The sequence below is a fragment of the Silurus aristotelis genome (assembly GCF_946808225.1).
Source record: "Silurus aristotelis genome assembly, chromosome: 14".
Taxonomy (NCBI): Eukaryota; Metazoa; Chordata; class Actinopteri; order Siluriformes; family Siluridae; genus Silurus; species Silurus aristotelis.
In genome coordinates, this window is record NC_139587.1 from 7,763,731 (window position 1) to 7,777,569 (window position 13,839).

At 37.2% G+C, this 13,839-nt stretch overlaps 3 protein-coding genes across 6 annotated transcripts in view; 1 reads left to right on the forward strand and 2 right to left on the reverse strand.

The window, feature by feature from the left end:
* neurl1b (neuralized E3 ubiquitin protein ligase 1B) overlaps nt 1-8,140 on the forward strand; it is a 33,314-nt gene extending 25,174 nt beyond the window's left edge. For 2 of the 4 annotated variants that reach the window (XM_083561334.1, XM_083561336.1), the window contains exons 2-5: nt 765-1,334; nt 2,634-3,341; nt 6,011-6,133; nt 6,467-8,140. In XM_083561334.1, coding sequence (XP_083417460.1) covers nt 765-1,334; nt 2,634-3,341; nt 6,011-6,133; nt 6,467-6,714 — 1,649 coding nt within the window. In that variant the 3' untranslated portion in view covers nt 6,715-8,140. The remainder of the gene's footprint in view (nt 1-764; nt 1,335-2,633; nt 3,342-6,010; nt 6,134-6,466) is intronic. The other 2 variants (XM_083561335.1, XM_083561337.1) reach the window with 1 other exon arrangement.
* Nucleotides 8,141-8,193: 53 nt separating this feature from the next.
* Nucleotides 8,194-10,320, reverse strand: LOC310737155 (uncharacterized protein). Its single transcript, XM_083561344.1, has 4 exons — nt 10,038-10,320; nt 9,706-9,752; nt 9,521-9,630; nt 8,194-8,940 (listed from the first exon to the last, which is right to left on the reverse strand). Exons 1-4 carry the CDS (start codon nt 10,186-10,188, stop codon nt 8,895-8,897), a joined length of 354 nt encoding a protein of 117 aa, XP_083417470.1. The 5' UTR covers nt 10,189-10,320; the 3' UTR covers nt 8,194-8,894.
* A 779-nt stretch (nt 10,321-11,099) lies between these two features.
* LOC310737156 (trypsin inhibitor ClTI-1-like) lies at nt 11,100-13,004 on the reverse strand. Its single transcript, XM_083561345.1, has 4 exons — nt 12,948-13,004; nt 12,222-12,268; nt 12,028-12,137; nt 11,100-11,770 (listed from the first exon to the last, which is right to left on the reverse strand). The coding sequence occupies exons 1-4, from the start codon at nt 12,979-12,981 to the stop codon at nt 11,725-11,727; spliced, it is 237 nt and encodes a 78-aa protein (XP_083417471.1). The 5' UTR covers nt 12,982-13,004; the 3' UTR covers nt 11,100-11,724.
* Nucleotides 13,005-13,839: the final 835 nt, after the last annotated feature.

Consider the following 13,839-nt stretch of genomic DNA (forward strand, 5'->3'; position numbering starts at 1 on the left):
GGCCTTTGGTGTTGCTGACGGTATGCTATTGTTCTAGGCGTAAAAGCCTTTTCCATGCCGTTAAGAAGCAAGATTATGGCCAAAGCCAAATGTTCTCCTCATGTTGTTCATTAAAGTGCGATTGGGAGGGTATATTTATCTGGCCAGCTCTAGCAAATGTGTGGGATGTCAGAGGGAGGGATGGGACATTGTGGGAAAATTTTTCCCTTCCTCTGCCCCATCACAGGGCTACAGAAATAATGCTTTTTAAATACGGTAAAGACTATTTTAACTAAGAGGTCAGAGTCTCAAGAGATTCCAATAATTGATGTCTGACTCATAAACACAATGTTTTCTCTAAGGAGCAGCTGTTGTGTTTTTTTATGGCAGATGTCATGACTTATTATTAAAACTTTCAGCTTTGCTTTCAGATTCTGGCATTGAATTAAAATGTTGCATTTAATCTGTTAATAGCAGGGAGTTAACATATGAACTGTGGTGCTCCACATAGATTTCCCTTCGCCAGTTCCTTTCGCTATTTGGCAAAGCACCTCATTAAGACTCATGATTTATGATAATGAATTGTCCAGTAGTAGTAGTAATTATAGTTCTTGAACTTAAAATCTAAATCTTACTTAAAATATTTTGCCATTCATCAGAGAGTATTTGAATAACATTTTCCCAGTTTATAAGCATCACCGAACACCGTAATACTTTTAAAATGACAGACTGAAAAGCTTTGTAGACTTTTGTATTGATAAGTGCAATTGAATTTTTTGCTCCAGTAGATGCAAACCTACAGCACCGCCCTGTGGCTAGCCGCCAGTATTACATTCTTCCACATGGCACAGTGGAGAGGAGGTCGTCTGCGTTGGCTGCTAGCCTGGAGTCTCCGCGCTTTCACCCGCAGGCAAAGGGCAAAAACATTCGTTTGGATGCGCAGCTGCGACGTGCCACACGCAAGAACAGCTTCTGCCATGGCCTGACATTCAGCCAGCGGCCAATTCGTCTCTACGAGCAGGTACGCTTGCGTCTGTCAGGGGTGCACTCAGGCTGGAGCGGTGCACTTCGCTTTGGCTTCACCAGTCTAGACCCAGGCGAGCTTGCTTCATCTGACATTCCCAAATACGCCTGCCCAGACCTGGTGGCAAGGCCTGGCTACTGGGCCAAGGCCCTTCCCGAGAGACTGGCAGCCAGGGACAATATGCTGGCTTTTTGGGCCGACCGGCATGGCCGTGTCTTTTACACAGTAAACGATGGTGAGCCTGTACTGTTTCACTGTGGCTTGAGTGCTGGCCGTCCACTCTGGGCCATCATAGACATCTATGGGCTCACACAGGAAGTCACATTGCTTGGTGAGTTTTCATCACACAAGAAGTATAATAATCATACATATTCTCACATTTGCTTACCACAGTTACAAGATAGTACCATTAAATTATAATGGAAAGGGACAGCGTAGAATATTTTCTTCTGATTGGTAACTTATTTGCTATTTAAAAAGTGATATGTCAATAGCATGGTGTCTACAGCATTTTATCTTAATTAATACCTATGACAGCATAATATCACATTATCAGTAAGAGAGTTTCTGCAATCTAGAATAAGAATCCCGACAGTTACTTATCAAGTTTAACAAGACAGACTTTAATCTAATATGATCTGTCCAATTTCAGACTTCTGTACCTGTTGAATTCAATAAAACAACCCTAGTGGCTATTCATTAAATGTCAGAGCCCCTGTATTATTGTAATATTATGATAATTCTGGTTGAAAAAAAGCAGCTGCCCTTTGAGCAGTTTGAGTAGCTGCCTTTTTAAGAACTGATAAAACTCTTCACTAAGGCTAAACTGCTTTAAAGTGGCCCCTGAGGTGGGCAGAATGCCAGAGGAACAGACGTCATAATGACAGAGGTGCCGATGGTCACTATCACACCTTGACAGACGGATGGTTTTAGTGTGTGTGTGGTAGCGAGCTGGATCATATCCTGCCCCAAAGCAAAACACAAACACCATGTAGGAGGCCAAACAGAACTCATTCCACTATGCTACATTATTTATCTTCTGTCAGTTGGTTGGCGTGGCCATATTTGGTAAGAGTCGCTGTGTATCCGTGGAGAGAGAGCCTCCCTGGGACTGATATTCTGGGAGGCCACAAGTCTGCCAACTGAGCAAAACCAGACCCATGCAAATGTTGTGTCTAGCTTGTCAGTCAAAGCCTGCACCTTGATCTACTTGTCTGATTTATTTCTTTGGCAAATTAAAGAAACATTTAAACATTTTTAAAGTCCTCAGTTGACAGTAGGATGAATTACAATTGTAAAAAATACAATACAGTACAGTAGTTTATACACCTTGTACAGCCAAACTGTACCATACAGTGTTGATGCATTATAAATTGTTGCCTTTTAGGGAAAGAATCTCTCTTTTTCTACTGGTAACTGGTCAGATTAATTCAGAATAGCAAAATTACTCTATTGTAACATATGATATATACTATAGACCGTATTTGTGTTGTTTTTATTAAAGGTTGTAATGTATTTCTATGTAACTGTATCTCTACTGTATCTATTTATGTATGTATAGTCTACTGTAATGTGTAAACCTCTATGTAAACTGTTTCATTTGAATTAATGATTCTCTCCCTTCTACCAGAAAGCACATTTGCAGACAGTACAAGCTGCATGAGCATGACTCGTCTCAGTGCCTATCTGCCTCCTAGCAACCACGACTCGGCAAACTATAGCAACAACCAGTTAGAGAGCAACCAGGCTGCCAAGATGGCTGCCTTGCATCTCAGCAGCTCCATGCAGCTGAGCCCCTGCTGCTCCTCCTCTTCCTCCTCCTCATCCCCTTTCGGTGTCTCGCGGTTATCCCGTGGCCTTCCCTCTACACTTGATGCCGACCTGCGCTTTCACCCGGTGCGAGGTGCAGACGTGCTCCTGTCCAGCGACCGTGCTATGGCCTGTGTCCACTCTCCGGAGGGCATTCGGACTTTGGTGTTTAGTGACAGGCCTATGAGGTTAGGTGAGACTCTGTTTGTGGAGGTGAGTCACGTGGGCCCCCCTTGCCTTGGCATGCTCCTTTTTGGCATGACATCATGTGACCCAGGCACATTACACACTGCAGAGTTGCCGGCTGAGCCTGATGCTCTCCTCGATCGTAAGGAGTATTGGGTGGTTCACCGTGGTCTCCCCGCACTTGCACCTGGTGACGTACTCAGCTTCATGCTTCTGCCTGACGGAGAAGTGCATCATGGGATTAATGGGGTATCTCGTGGTCGCTTGCTGTGTGTCGACTCCTCTCAGGCACTTTGGACCTTCTTCGCTCTGCGTGGTGCCATCAATCGACTCAGGATATTAGGCAAGTGTCAGTGTGAGCTGAAGTAATCATCAATGTATATGTATTTTATTTTTTATTTTATTTTATTTTGTGGCCTTTTTTATATACTGTACAATGTAAAATAATCAGTACAGGGGATGGTTATTGATGGTTATTGAGGGGACAGGTTATTAAGTGGTCTAAAATAGAGATCTGCTATGTGTGGACTTTGCTTGTACTTGTCATCCAGCTCTCTTATCGCTGGAGAATAGAATATAGCCTGCCTCATTAAGCTGGTTTTCTCCAAGGTTTTTTATGCCCCCAGAAATAGCTCCTAGCACATCCTTCAGTTTGCCTATTATGGGATTCTATTTTGTTCTGTGTTATTTCTCCAAAATAAGACCCTGAACACAATTATATGTTTTGTATGCTGTGTATTCTGGCTTTGAGCATACAAAGTCAACAGTGTACTGTATACTGTTAAAAAAAAAAAAATAATTATACAATTGGCAAGTCCTGCATAATATAATGTGTTCTTGGCTTTCAGATCCAGAACCTGACAACTAAGGCTGCAACTAAATATTATTATGATAAACAATTAATCGAATCATTTATTTTCCAGATTAATGGGATTAGAAAAACAAACATTAAAAACTATATAAAACCCTAATTCCGGGTATTTATGTAAAAAGGTGTACTTAAAAATGCAAAAAACACTGAGTTAAACTATCTTTAATTTTGAAGTTTATAGTGGCTGCTTGTTGAGGAGTGCATGGGGGATTTCTCGCAAGCCAAAAAACAAAACAAAAAAACAGCATTTGAGTATGCAAGGTAAAGCAATTTGTGCAAATAAACATTTGTATTGTTTTAATGATCATTGCAGATGGAAAGTTTTTAAGCCATGCTTAGACATTTTGTTCAGTTGTGAATATAGAAGCATCTAGTATATATAATTAAATTTGATTTGGTATAATTTAATTATATATGCGTAAACTATACAGCCGGTTGACTCTGTACTCTCTTCCATTTCGCAAGCAAGTAACTTGAGCATCCCAACTAATTTCATTATCAATTATTATCAATTTTATTGATTAGTTCTCGCAGCCCTACTGACAACACACATTTAAAATGTAAACACTGATGCCACATGATCGGTTTTCTGGCAATGCAAAGTATATTGTAATTAGGCCTGTAGCTATCGATTATTTTAGTTATTGATTATTCTACCGATTAATCCATCAATGACTCGAGTAATCGGATAAGAAGTACTTTTTCTTTATTAAAAAGCAATACTAAACATACAATAGAAAGTAAGACGGGTCTCTTAAAATGAACAGGTAGTTTGTTTCTTTAAAAAAAAAAAACTATTTTATTGCTGAAATTGCATACAAGAATATCTGCGAAACCTAATGCCATTTAGTGCATTTAATTGCCCTATTACATCAAAATACTAATATATAAATCAAAAATCATAAATAAATTTCAGATTACTATTAAAAAAAAAGTAAACGCACTGTACGGTGTTTACTTTGTTTTAGTTTGAAATGATCCCACACCACTTATTTGGCCTGAATCTAAGGAAACTCATTTCTGCAACATAAACATTTTTGAGTTTTTCCTCAAAATTGCAACTTTATTTCTCATAAAACATTCAAAATTTCTGGTGCATCCACCAGTAACCATGCTGTCGACCTGAAGTGTGAAGCTGTTGGTGCATGAATGAGGCTCCTCTGCTTCATCTATCCTGTTTCGTCTCCTCCAGAGCTGATTGTTAGACAGAGATCTCTCCAGGGATCGGAGGCTTAGTTTGATATGCGATTTTATTGATTGTTACTCAAGGAATTGTTTCACCCTAAATGTAATATATAGTATACAAAAAGGTATACCTTATTTTATAGGGACCATATTTACTGTAGTAATTTCCAAATATTTATTTGTAACCTAAATCATGTGCAGCTGGCAGACACAAGGTTAGTTTATTTAGTTATTTCTGCACCAAAGTGGATTTGATATCGTTATTGTGGTGGTGAGGGGGTTGTAGGTATATGCAGATGCACACATTCGGTCTTATGTGCACACTTCTAAAATCCAAACTATTGTGATGTACATAAGACAGAAAGGTTCCAGAGTTTGGGATAATTTCAAACTAAAACAAACAGTGTTTCCCTTTTTTAAGAGTAATATGAAATTGATTTGTATTTATATATTTTATTTGCATTTTAAGGTAATCTGGAAATTAAATGCATTAAATGGGTTTAGTTTTTAGATATTCTTGCATGCAATTTAAGCAATAAACTTTCTTTCGGCTTCTCCCATTAGGGGGTCGCCCAGCGGATCATCCGTATTCATGATCCGCATGTTCGATTTGGCACAATAAAAATTTAAATTTTCCTTAAAAGAAAAACAAATTACTTAATTTCCTTAATAAAGAAAAGTACTTTTTATCCAATTAATCGATAGAACAATTGGTAGAATACTCGATTACTAAAATAATCAATTGTTGCAGCCCTATTTGAAAGAGGTCAATTGCATCCAAAAGAAAATCGAGAAATAGTGCCACTCCATCCCCAGAAACCACCTTAAACCATAATTTGTACTTTTAAGAATTTGTGCCCAATTAGCGCCCTTGCCATATGAGCATAAGTATATACTGATCATCAGCCTTTTTTCTGTGAAGTAAATTTCTCTTTTTCTCGCTCTTTACTTTCCAGGAACACTGCAGGCAAGTCCCTCCACATCCCCCTCTGTATCACATGGCACAGCATCCGATGACAGTGACTCTGACCTGACTTTTAGTGTCAACAGATCCTCATCTGCCTCAGAGTCCTCGCTGGGTAAGTGAATGTGCAAAGCTCTTAGGGTTTAATTCACTATGATTTAACTGCTACATCTTACCTTTGCAGTTAAGTCTTTTTTTCCTTTTATTGTTCTGGCAGACTGATTTAAAAAATATTTAAATATCCAAAAATATTTTAGATAGCAGAGAATCTGGTCAATTGGGGCTAAAAGTAACAAAGTGAAATAAGTAGAAGTATAATTAAAGAAAAAAGGATTATAGAGCAATAATTCTAATTATGCAACACTCAACTGTCACTGTTTTTTTAATCCTGAATTTATTAGCATTACAGCACAATTATAATTATTTGATATGTTCTCATTTTCTGCAGTGACAGCTCCCAGCTCTCCTCTCAGTCCCCCTGTCTCGCCCAGCCTCTCTTTTCCAGAGATGCCACTGAGCGGTAAGGGTGGTGAATGCACCGTGTGCTTTGATCAGGAGGTGGACACTGTCATTTACACGTGCGGACACATGTGTCTCTGTCATGAGTGTGGACTCAAGCTAAAGAAACAGAATAACGCCTGCTGCCCAATCTGCCGGAGACCCATCAAGGATGTGATCAAAACTTACAGGCCATGAGCAGACGACTCAGAACTCACCAAGCATCTGAGAAGCAGCTTTGCATACCGAGCTTGGTTTGCAATTAAGGACTGTTCTGTAGCTTAGACTCCTGTAGCGTAACCTCACTCTTTATCCCCAATCCCAAACCTCAGACCTGCCCAGTGTGATATATATATATATATATTTGAGAACATGAGGTTAGTCTGATGCTTGCGCAGACATTTTAGTGCCTTTGATGTTTGTCTCAAAAGCATCACCTCCCAACCTGACAATCATATTTGATAAATTTGGATATACAGAATATATCAGAGGGGCACAGAGAGGCTTGTAAACAAAGTTATTTTGGTTTGATATTTTAAAAGTAAATATATTTGTGTTGTGTAAAATTAAGAATAAAAGAAATCTATTCATATGTATAGTGAAAGATGAGGACATTTATTGCACTTAACTGAGTAATCTGCAGATAGACAGAATTTCTGAAGGCATTTATGTACAAAGTGTTTTAAGAATATACATGAAAATATTTTTTGTAAAAGTTTAATTTCATTATTATAACTGTATGATTATGTGAAATGGTATATAGCTGGTAAACAAATTATTTTAATGAGTTAATTCTCAGTTAAATAAATTTCAACCAGAGCACGCACACACAACACTAGATGAGTGTTTACTATTGGCCAATTATTTTCATTTCAGTATTTTCAGTAGTTGTCAAAATATGAGTTAACCCCTTTAGAGACTAATACACTTGGTCAACTACATTCTTTGAAGGGAAAAATAGGGTCGTGAGTTTGCTGGATAAATTAGTATACTTTTTTTTTTTAAGGTTCACTCAGTTGTGGGGTTATATATTTAAGCATACAGGCTTGTCATGAACATGATATGTTACCTTTGTTTTAATCTTATCTTCTGCATTTGAACAGTATTACATACCACATTTGTGCATTTGCTGAACATATGCTTATTGTAAGTGTGATTGTCACCAGATTACAAAATATATATATATATATATATATATATATATATATATATATATTTTTTTTTTTTTTTTGTATTTTGACAATCCAATACAGGAGTGTTTCACCTTGCTGCTGGATATAACTGCCTCTAAAGTTTCCCCTAATTTGTTACTTCTGATACAGCGTATCAGGTTTTGTTAAATTAGGGCTTGAACTAGACTAGAAATGGATTCAATTATCACTATTAAAAAAAACACTCAAATTTGTTCTCAGGAAAGTGTTCACATGGGCACTGTTTAAATGTAACCATTTACACTATGTGTTTGGAGAAAGTGTAATTTTTACATAACTCTAGATTCCCCCTGTACCTGGCAAATCAGTAGCAAATAAACATTCTTTTTTGCTTGTGATCTTTATACCCTTGCACAGAAAATACTACATTTGAAAATATGAAATTACATACATAAAAAAAGCTGCTTAATGAGTATGATGGTCAATGTCATTATTCCAGACAAGTCAGAAATCTAAGCACACAATCTGACAGGAAGCTTCATATCTTCCATATGGAATGTAGAATGTGAACACATGGTGAAAGACAAATCTTAAAAAAAAAAAAAAAAATAAAAATTGCATGTCTTACACACACACTATATGGACAAAAGTATTGGGACACCTGACCTTTCCTGCCATATGTGGTGGTTCGCCAAATCACAAAGCTGCAGGCACACAATTGTATAGGATTTTTGGATGCGGTATAATAAAATGTTGCATTCACTTGAACTTGGAAACCCAAACCTGTTCCAGCGTGGCAATGTCCCTGTGTACAGACTAAGTTTCATGAAGATATGGTTTACATGGTTTGGAGAGGAAGATCTTGAGTGCCCTGCTATAATAGAGCTCTGATCTCATCCCTACTCAACACCTTTGGGGGAATTGGAATGCTCCAGGCCTTCCTTACCCTACATCAGTACCAGACCTGACTAACACCCTTGTGGCTGATTAACACAAACATCCACAAGCACACTTCAAAATCTATTGGATCATCTTCCCAGAAGAGGGGACTAAAAGCGAATTAGAATAAATGTGGAATGCGATTCTCAAAAAACCCATAACATACTTATGAGGTGCCTGCAAAATTTTGGAAATATATATACACAAGTATATTAAGTATAATATAAAATTATATCACAAATAAAACATGCACATACATTGAACATATCACAGTTGGAATAGTGTGTTTCAACATTTTCCTTTTTGGACTATGTATGTGTTGAGTTGTTTTTGCCTGTTAAAAAAGAAGAAGAAAGAAAACAGTGAGTGCTAGGACTGCTGCTTACTTGCTCATCATGAAAAATGCTTTTACGTGCCCTTTTTGCCCTGTTCTTTGTTTATAGAAAGGATACTCCTTCACACTAGGGTTAGGGGTTGAAAAAACAACCCCTTCAGGGACTTCTAGCCTGACCAGGTTTTTGTTCCACTCCCAAAACACCATGGCCTGGTAACTGAGACATGTAAAGCTCTTGATTACTCAGTTCAAATGTATCAGGAACTGGGACAAAACAAAAAAAAAAAAAACCAAAAAAACACCACAGGTCTAGCTGGTGGTACCCAGCTGGATTTGAGAACGGTTTAAGAAAGAACTGGTCTGGTTAAAGAATCCAAGAAGTGATTTCGGGGAACAGCTTCTTATTCCTGCTCCTGGAGTAATCTCAGTACTGCACATGAGTGTTTTCCTTGTTCCCAGCAAACCTGATAGAATCTAATCAGCTGCTGAAGAGCTTCAATTGAGGTGTGTGTTACAGCAGAGAAAACAATATGCTCAAGTGTACAGACCGGGGCTGTGATCCTGTGCAGTAGAAACTTACTTTTTGTCAAAGCAGAACATGCACTCGTTTCCATATGTTGTCCCATCAGACGTGCACACAGGGTTATAATCGCGTGTGCATGTTCGCCGGACATATCTTAAACAAGAAGCCTGTCAAAACACAAGAAACAGTCATTACACAACACTGAACCCTGCAGCTAAAAGGCTTATTGCTGATCCACCCACCTCTGCTGATTTACTGTAAACTGGAACAGCAGCTGCTTCAGTCAAAGCTGAAGGAAAATATTTATTGCATCATTTTATGCACAATGAAGTTTTTTTTTAACCATATTTTTTTATTCTTATGAAATCCTTCTTAAAATGTCTAAACTTTCTATTCAAGTATATGTAGTTATACTCAGTCTATCCTTAAAAGCATGCAAAATAAATCATAGGCTACAGGTACAGACTGCTTTTACCTGTAAATCACATTTGACTACATACAATGGTAGATTTATAATTGGAATTAAAATATTAAATATCAAAAGAAAAGGACACAAAAACTTTACTGTTCTTACCAGTCACAAAGAGGATAAAGAGGAAGACTCGGACACACATGATGAAGTGAACCAGATGCTGTAAAAATCCTGGAATGAGAGGCAGGTTTGGTGTGCGCCTATTTATCAACTCCGCCAATAGGTGGAGCTCGAGATTTGAACCTTTACACATGATTTAAAAGAAGTCTTCACAGTCAAGTTGTTAAATTAAAAGTAATATAATGCAGTCATTACGACTTTGGTTGAGAAATACATTAAGCAATTCAAGATTAATATTTCTGCAATACTGTGTTATTCCTGATAGCCATTTCCCAACCAAAGCACTGTATTGCAAATAACAGGCAGACCTGTTACGAGTTCCATGCTGCCTAACACAAAGGAGTCAGACAATACACATACATATATACACAAACGTTGGGATCAGTTGCATTGAGTGTGAGGTTAAAATTAGAATAAGAGAAAAGTAAATATTAATTCCCCCCCCCCCCCAAAGACAACATTACAGGATCCACTTGTAATTAATGACAAACCATTGATGTTTTACAGAAAATTAATAAATTTTACAGACCAGACTTATGAACAGCTGGAACAGTTTACATGTATTTATTGTATAGACGATTCATTTTTGCACAATCTTCTGTACTAGCTGGTGTTGTAGGGTCACCGTGTCTACCATGTTATGCTGTTTTTGCACAAATGTCACGCACGTCCTATTTATTTTTGTGTAGCCCCGTGTTGTGTTTATTTTTTTTGTTATTTTATGCTGTCTTATGAATCCTGGGGGAAAATGTCTCGTTTCATTGTGTACTTTACATGTACAATGGTTGGCAGGACAAGAAAAGATGACTTGACAAGGCCCAAAATTGTGTGATTGATCTGAATATTTTTTCATTGAGACATTTGTTCCCCATTTATAGAACTCTTCACTGCCCTTAATAGTTTATTGATGAGCTTTTAAGTTAACCAAAGAGAAAGTATTAAAATGGAAGGGAGTTTTTTTTTTTCCCCCCTGTCTCAACTAGAGAAAAAGGAAGGGGGCTGGGGGAAGCAAACAATTAAGCAATACATTTAAATGCCAAGACCTGAATTTAACATTTTATTTGCAGATATTCCACAAACTGGACAGGTAAAAGTGTAGCATGTTTTAAAAATATATTTGTATTTAATTTTTACTTTATTTAATAAAAATCCTGAACTTGACTGTTAAAAGAAAACAAGCCAGTGATGTATAAGGAGTAGAATACAAAGAAATACATTCTTGTCCGTATTAAAATGTGTTCTGTGGAGATTACTTTGATTCTTTGTTCAGTTTTGTCTTTTAAAACAAGATAGCCTGCCCAGTGTACTTAGGAGCAACAAAATACAGTGACAATAAAAGCCTCCCTAAGCAGTCTTAACAGGGCATATGAAATGATTGGGAGCATGTTTAAGGCAAAGTGTGAGAAAATACAGCTTGAACTAAACATCAATGAAGATGCTGCACAATGAACCTGGATAACAATTAGTCAATAGAGACAATTCTACATGCCTGATCTGGCAGATTCAGTCCTTTAATAAAAAAATTAAAACCCATAAAATGCACAGGAAAAAAATCTAGAGAAAGACACATTCCATATTAAGGAGTCTCTTTTCACAGATTATAATTAGATCATGCGTAATGACACCATCTTACACACGTGTACATTAACACAGCTGAAGTAGAGGTGTTTCAACAGGTCCCTTTTTTGACTATGTAAGTGTTGAGATGATTTAGCCTGTAAAAAAAGAAAAAGTGCTGGGATTAAATCTGATTCAGTGCAATCATGCAAAATGTCCATGCATGTCCCTTAAAACTAAAAAGAATACATTTATCTAAAAAAATTAATAAATAAAACAATTCTAAATGATTGCCAATCAGATCATGCTTCTGCTGATCAGCTCCCTCGTCTTGTGAAGAATCAGCTAATCATCTCAGGTCCTTTTAGAGTTAACCTAAAAAAAAAAAATTGACGCTACAATGGTGTGAACTCACATGTTGTCAAAGCAGAGCATGCACTCGTTTGAATGCGTTTTTCCGTCGGACCCACACACAGGCTGATACTCGCGCGTGCACATTGGCAGGACATAGTCTTCACATGCAGGCTGCTTAGACAAAGTGATTTCACAATGCAACAAAGCAGCACATCAAAACAGCATGAATAGGAAATAAACTACTTATTTACCCACCTCCACTGTCTGTGCATTAGTTGGAACAGCAGCTGCGATGGTTAAAGCTGGAGGAAAACAAGCAGGTAAAACGCGTTCATTCGACCATGCATGATGCGTGTATTGCAGGTGCGTTGGCGAGCGTCAATACAGTGTTCTTTTGACGCATAATAATTTTAATAGATTATCTATGGAATACCTATCTTCGTTGCACTATTTAATTACAATGTTAAAAACCCATAGAAGTGTCAGTACTCGTTATTTTCCTCAGCATTATATGTATTTGAATAAAGTCCTTTCAATTTGGGACCCCCCCCTTCATTTGAATGCGCAATTACACCATAACATTTGAGGGAAAATCACGCCGTTCAAAGCTACTTCTGAGATATGTATTGTCCAATGAAAACCTGTTGCGAGAGCAGAGCCGTAACCTCGCGGTTTCTCGCGAGAGTTTGGTAGTGTGAAGGAAACCTCACTACGCAAACTTGTAAACAAAATTTTTTTCCATAAAAGGTGCACAGGGTGATGGAGCATGAAATACACAAAAATGTGTAACTTTTACTGGAGTCATATTTAAACAGTATTTGTGTTTGGTTCTTTACACATCATTGAATAAATAATATAACCAGTAAGCCAAAATACAGATTTGTTACCATCTAAATAAACAAAATAAAATGATAATGGCTTTTTTTTAATCACCAATCATACAAAGAGCTTTGATATATATAAAATAACTAATATACTCACCAAACACAGAGAAAAGGATGATCTGCACAAACATGTTGGTTGAGATGAGAGTCACACTTATCACACCACTTGTTTTATGTCAGATGAGATGATTCCTAAAGTGTTTCTGTAACGTAAAAAAAAAACCCTTTACTTTCTTTGGACTTTCATATAACAGACTACCTCCTCTGAACTATTCCCTGTTCTACACATTTGAGTGTTTTCCCTCATCCCAACACACCTGATCCCACTAATCATCTGATTAACAAACTCCTCCTGAGCTGACGTGAGGGTGTTAATCAGGAAGAACATTTAACAATGCAGGACAGTTACCTCACTCTAGAATAAACACCAGAAAGTAAGCTCCTAAATGCCAGTGAAAGAAAGTACATGACACCTATAATACTATAGCAATCTGTCAAAAATATTAAATTTTCATAAAATATGGGGCGTTCATGTACTTTCATAAAATTCCATTTAAATTTGTCAGATGTCTACAAGCAAACAAACTATCAAGTTTAGTTGACTTTTTCCCTCCAACTTTCTCTTTAAAGTTTTTTTAAAACAAAATGCTGCTTTTATGTTACAAAAAAACATAAAGCCCCCAGTTTTAAGACTTAATAACTTAAATGCTGCCTTTACTTTAAACAATAGCAAAGTTCTGAAACTGGCGACTCCTTTTATAAAACTTTGAAGCGCCTTCTTATATAATACCTCATCATATCAGCGATCACTTGAAACGGATAGAATTTGTAGTGCAATATGCAAAAGGTTGTGCCTATATACAGTTTATGAAACATATGTTTTCAGCGTGTGGTTTTGTTAAAGGATATTAAAACAGATTTTTTTTTTTTAAATCAAGATACTGTTTCCAATTCTACACGTGTTATATCATTTGGATAACTTCCTGTTA

Bases quoted from the DNA above. Each gene is read 5' to 3' on its own strand.
- LOC310737155 (XM_083561344.1), bottom strand. From the start codon at position 10,188: ATGTGTAAAGGTTCAAATCTCGAGCTCCACCTATTGGCGGAGTTGATA. The intron at 9,753-10,037 runs GTAAGAACAGTA...ATTTTCCTTCAG, and splicing joins CTTTATCCTCTTTGTGACTG to CTTTGACTGAAGCAGCTGCT. The intron at 8,941-9,520 runs GTAAGTTTCTAC...CTTTTTTAACAG, and splicing joins ATGTTCTGCTTTGACAAAAA to GCAAAAACAACTCAACACAT.
- LOC310737156 (XM_083561345.1), bottom strand. From the start codon at position 12,981: ATGTTTGTGCAGATCATCCTTTTCTCTGTGTTTG. The intron at 12,138-12,221 runs GTGGGTAAATAA...TTGTCTAAGCAG, and splicing joins CTAATGCACAGACAGTGGAG to CCTGCATGTGAAGACTATGT. The intron at 11,771-12,027 runs GTGAGTTCACAC...CTTTTTTTACAG, and splicing joins ATGCTCTGCTTTGACAACAT to GCTAAATCATCTCAACACTT.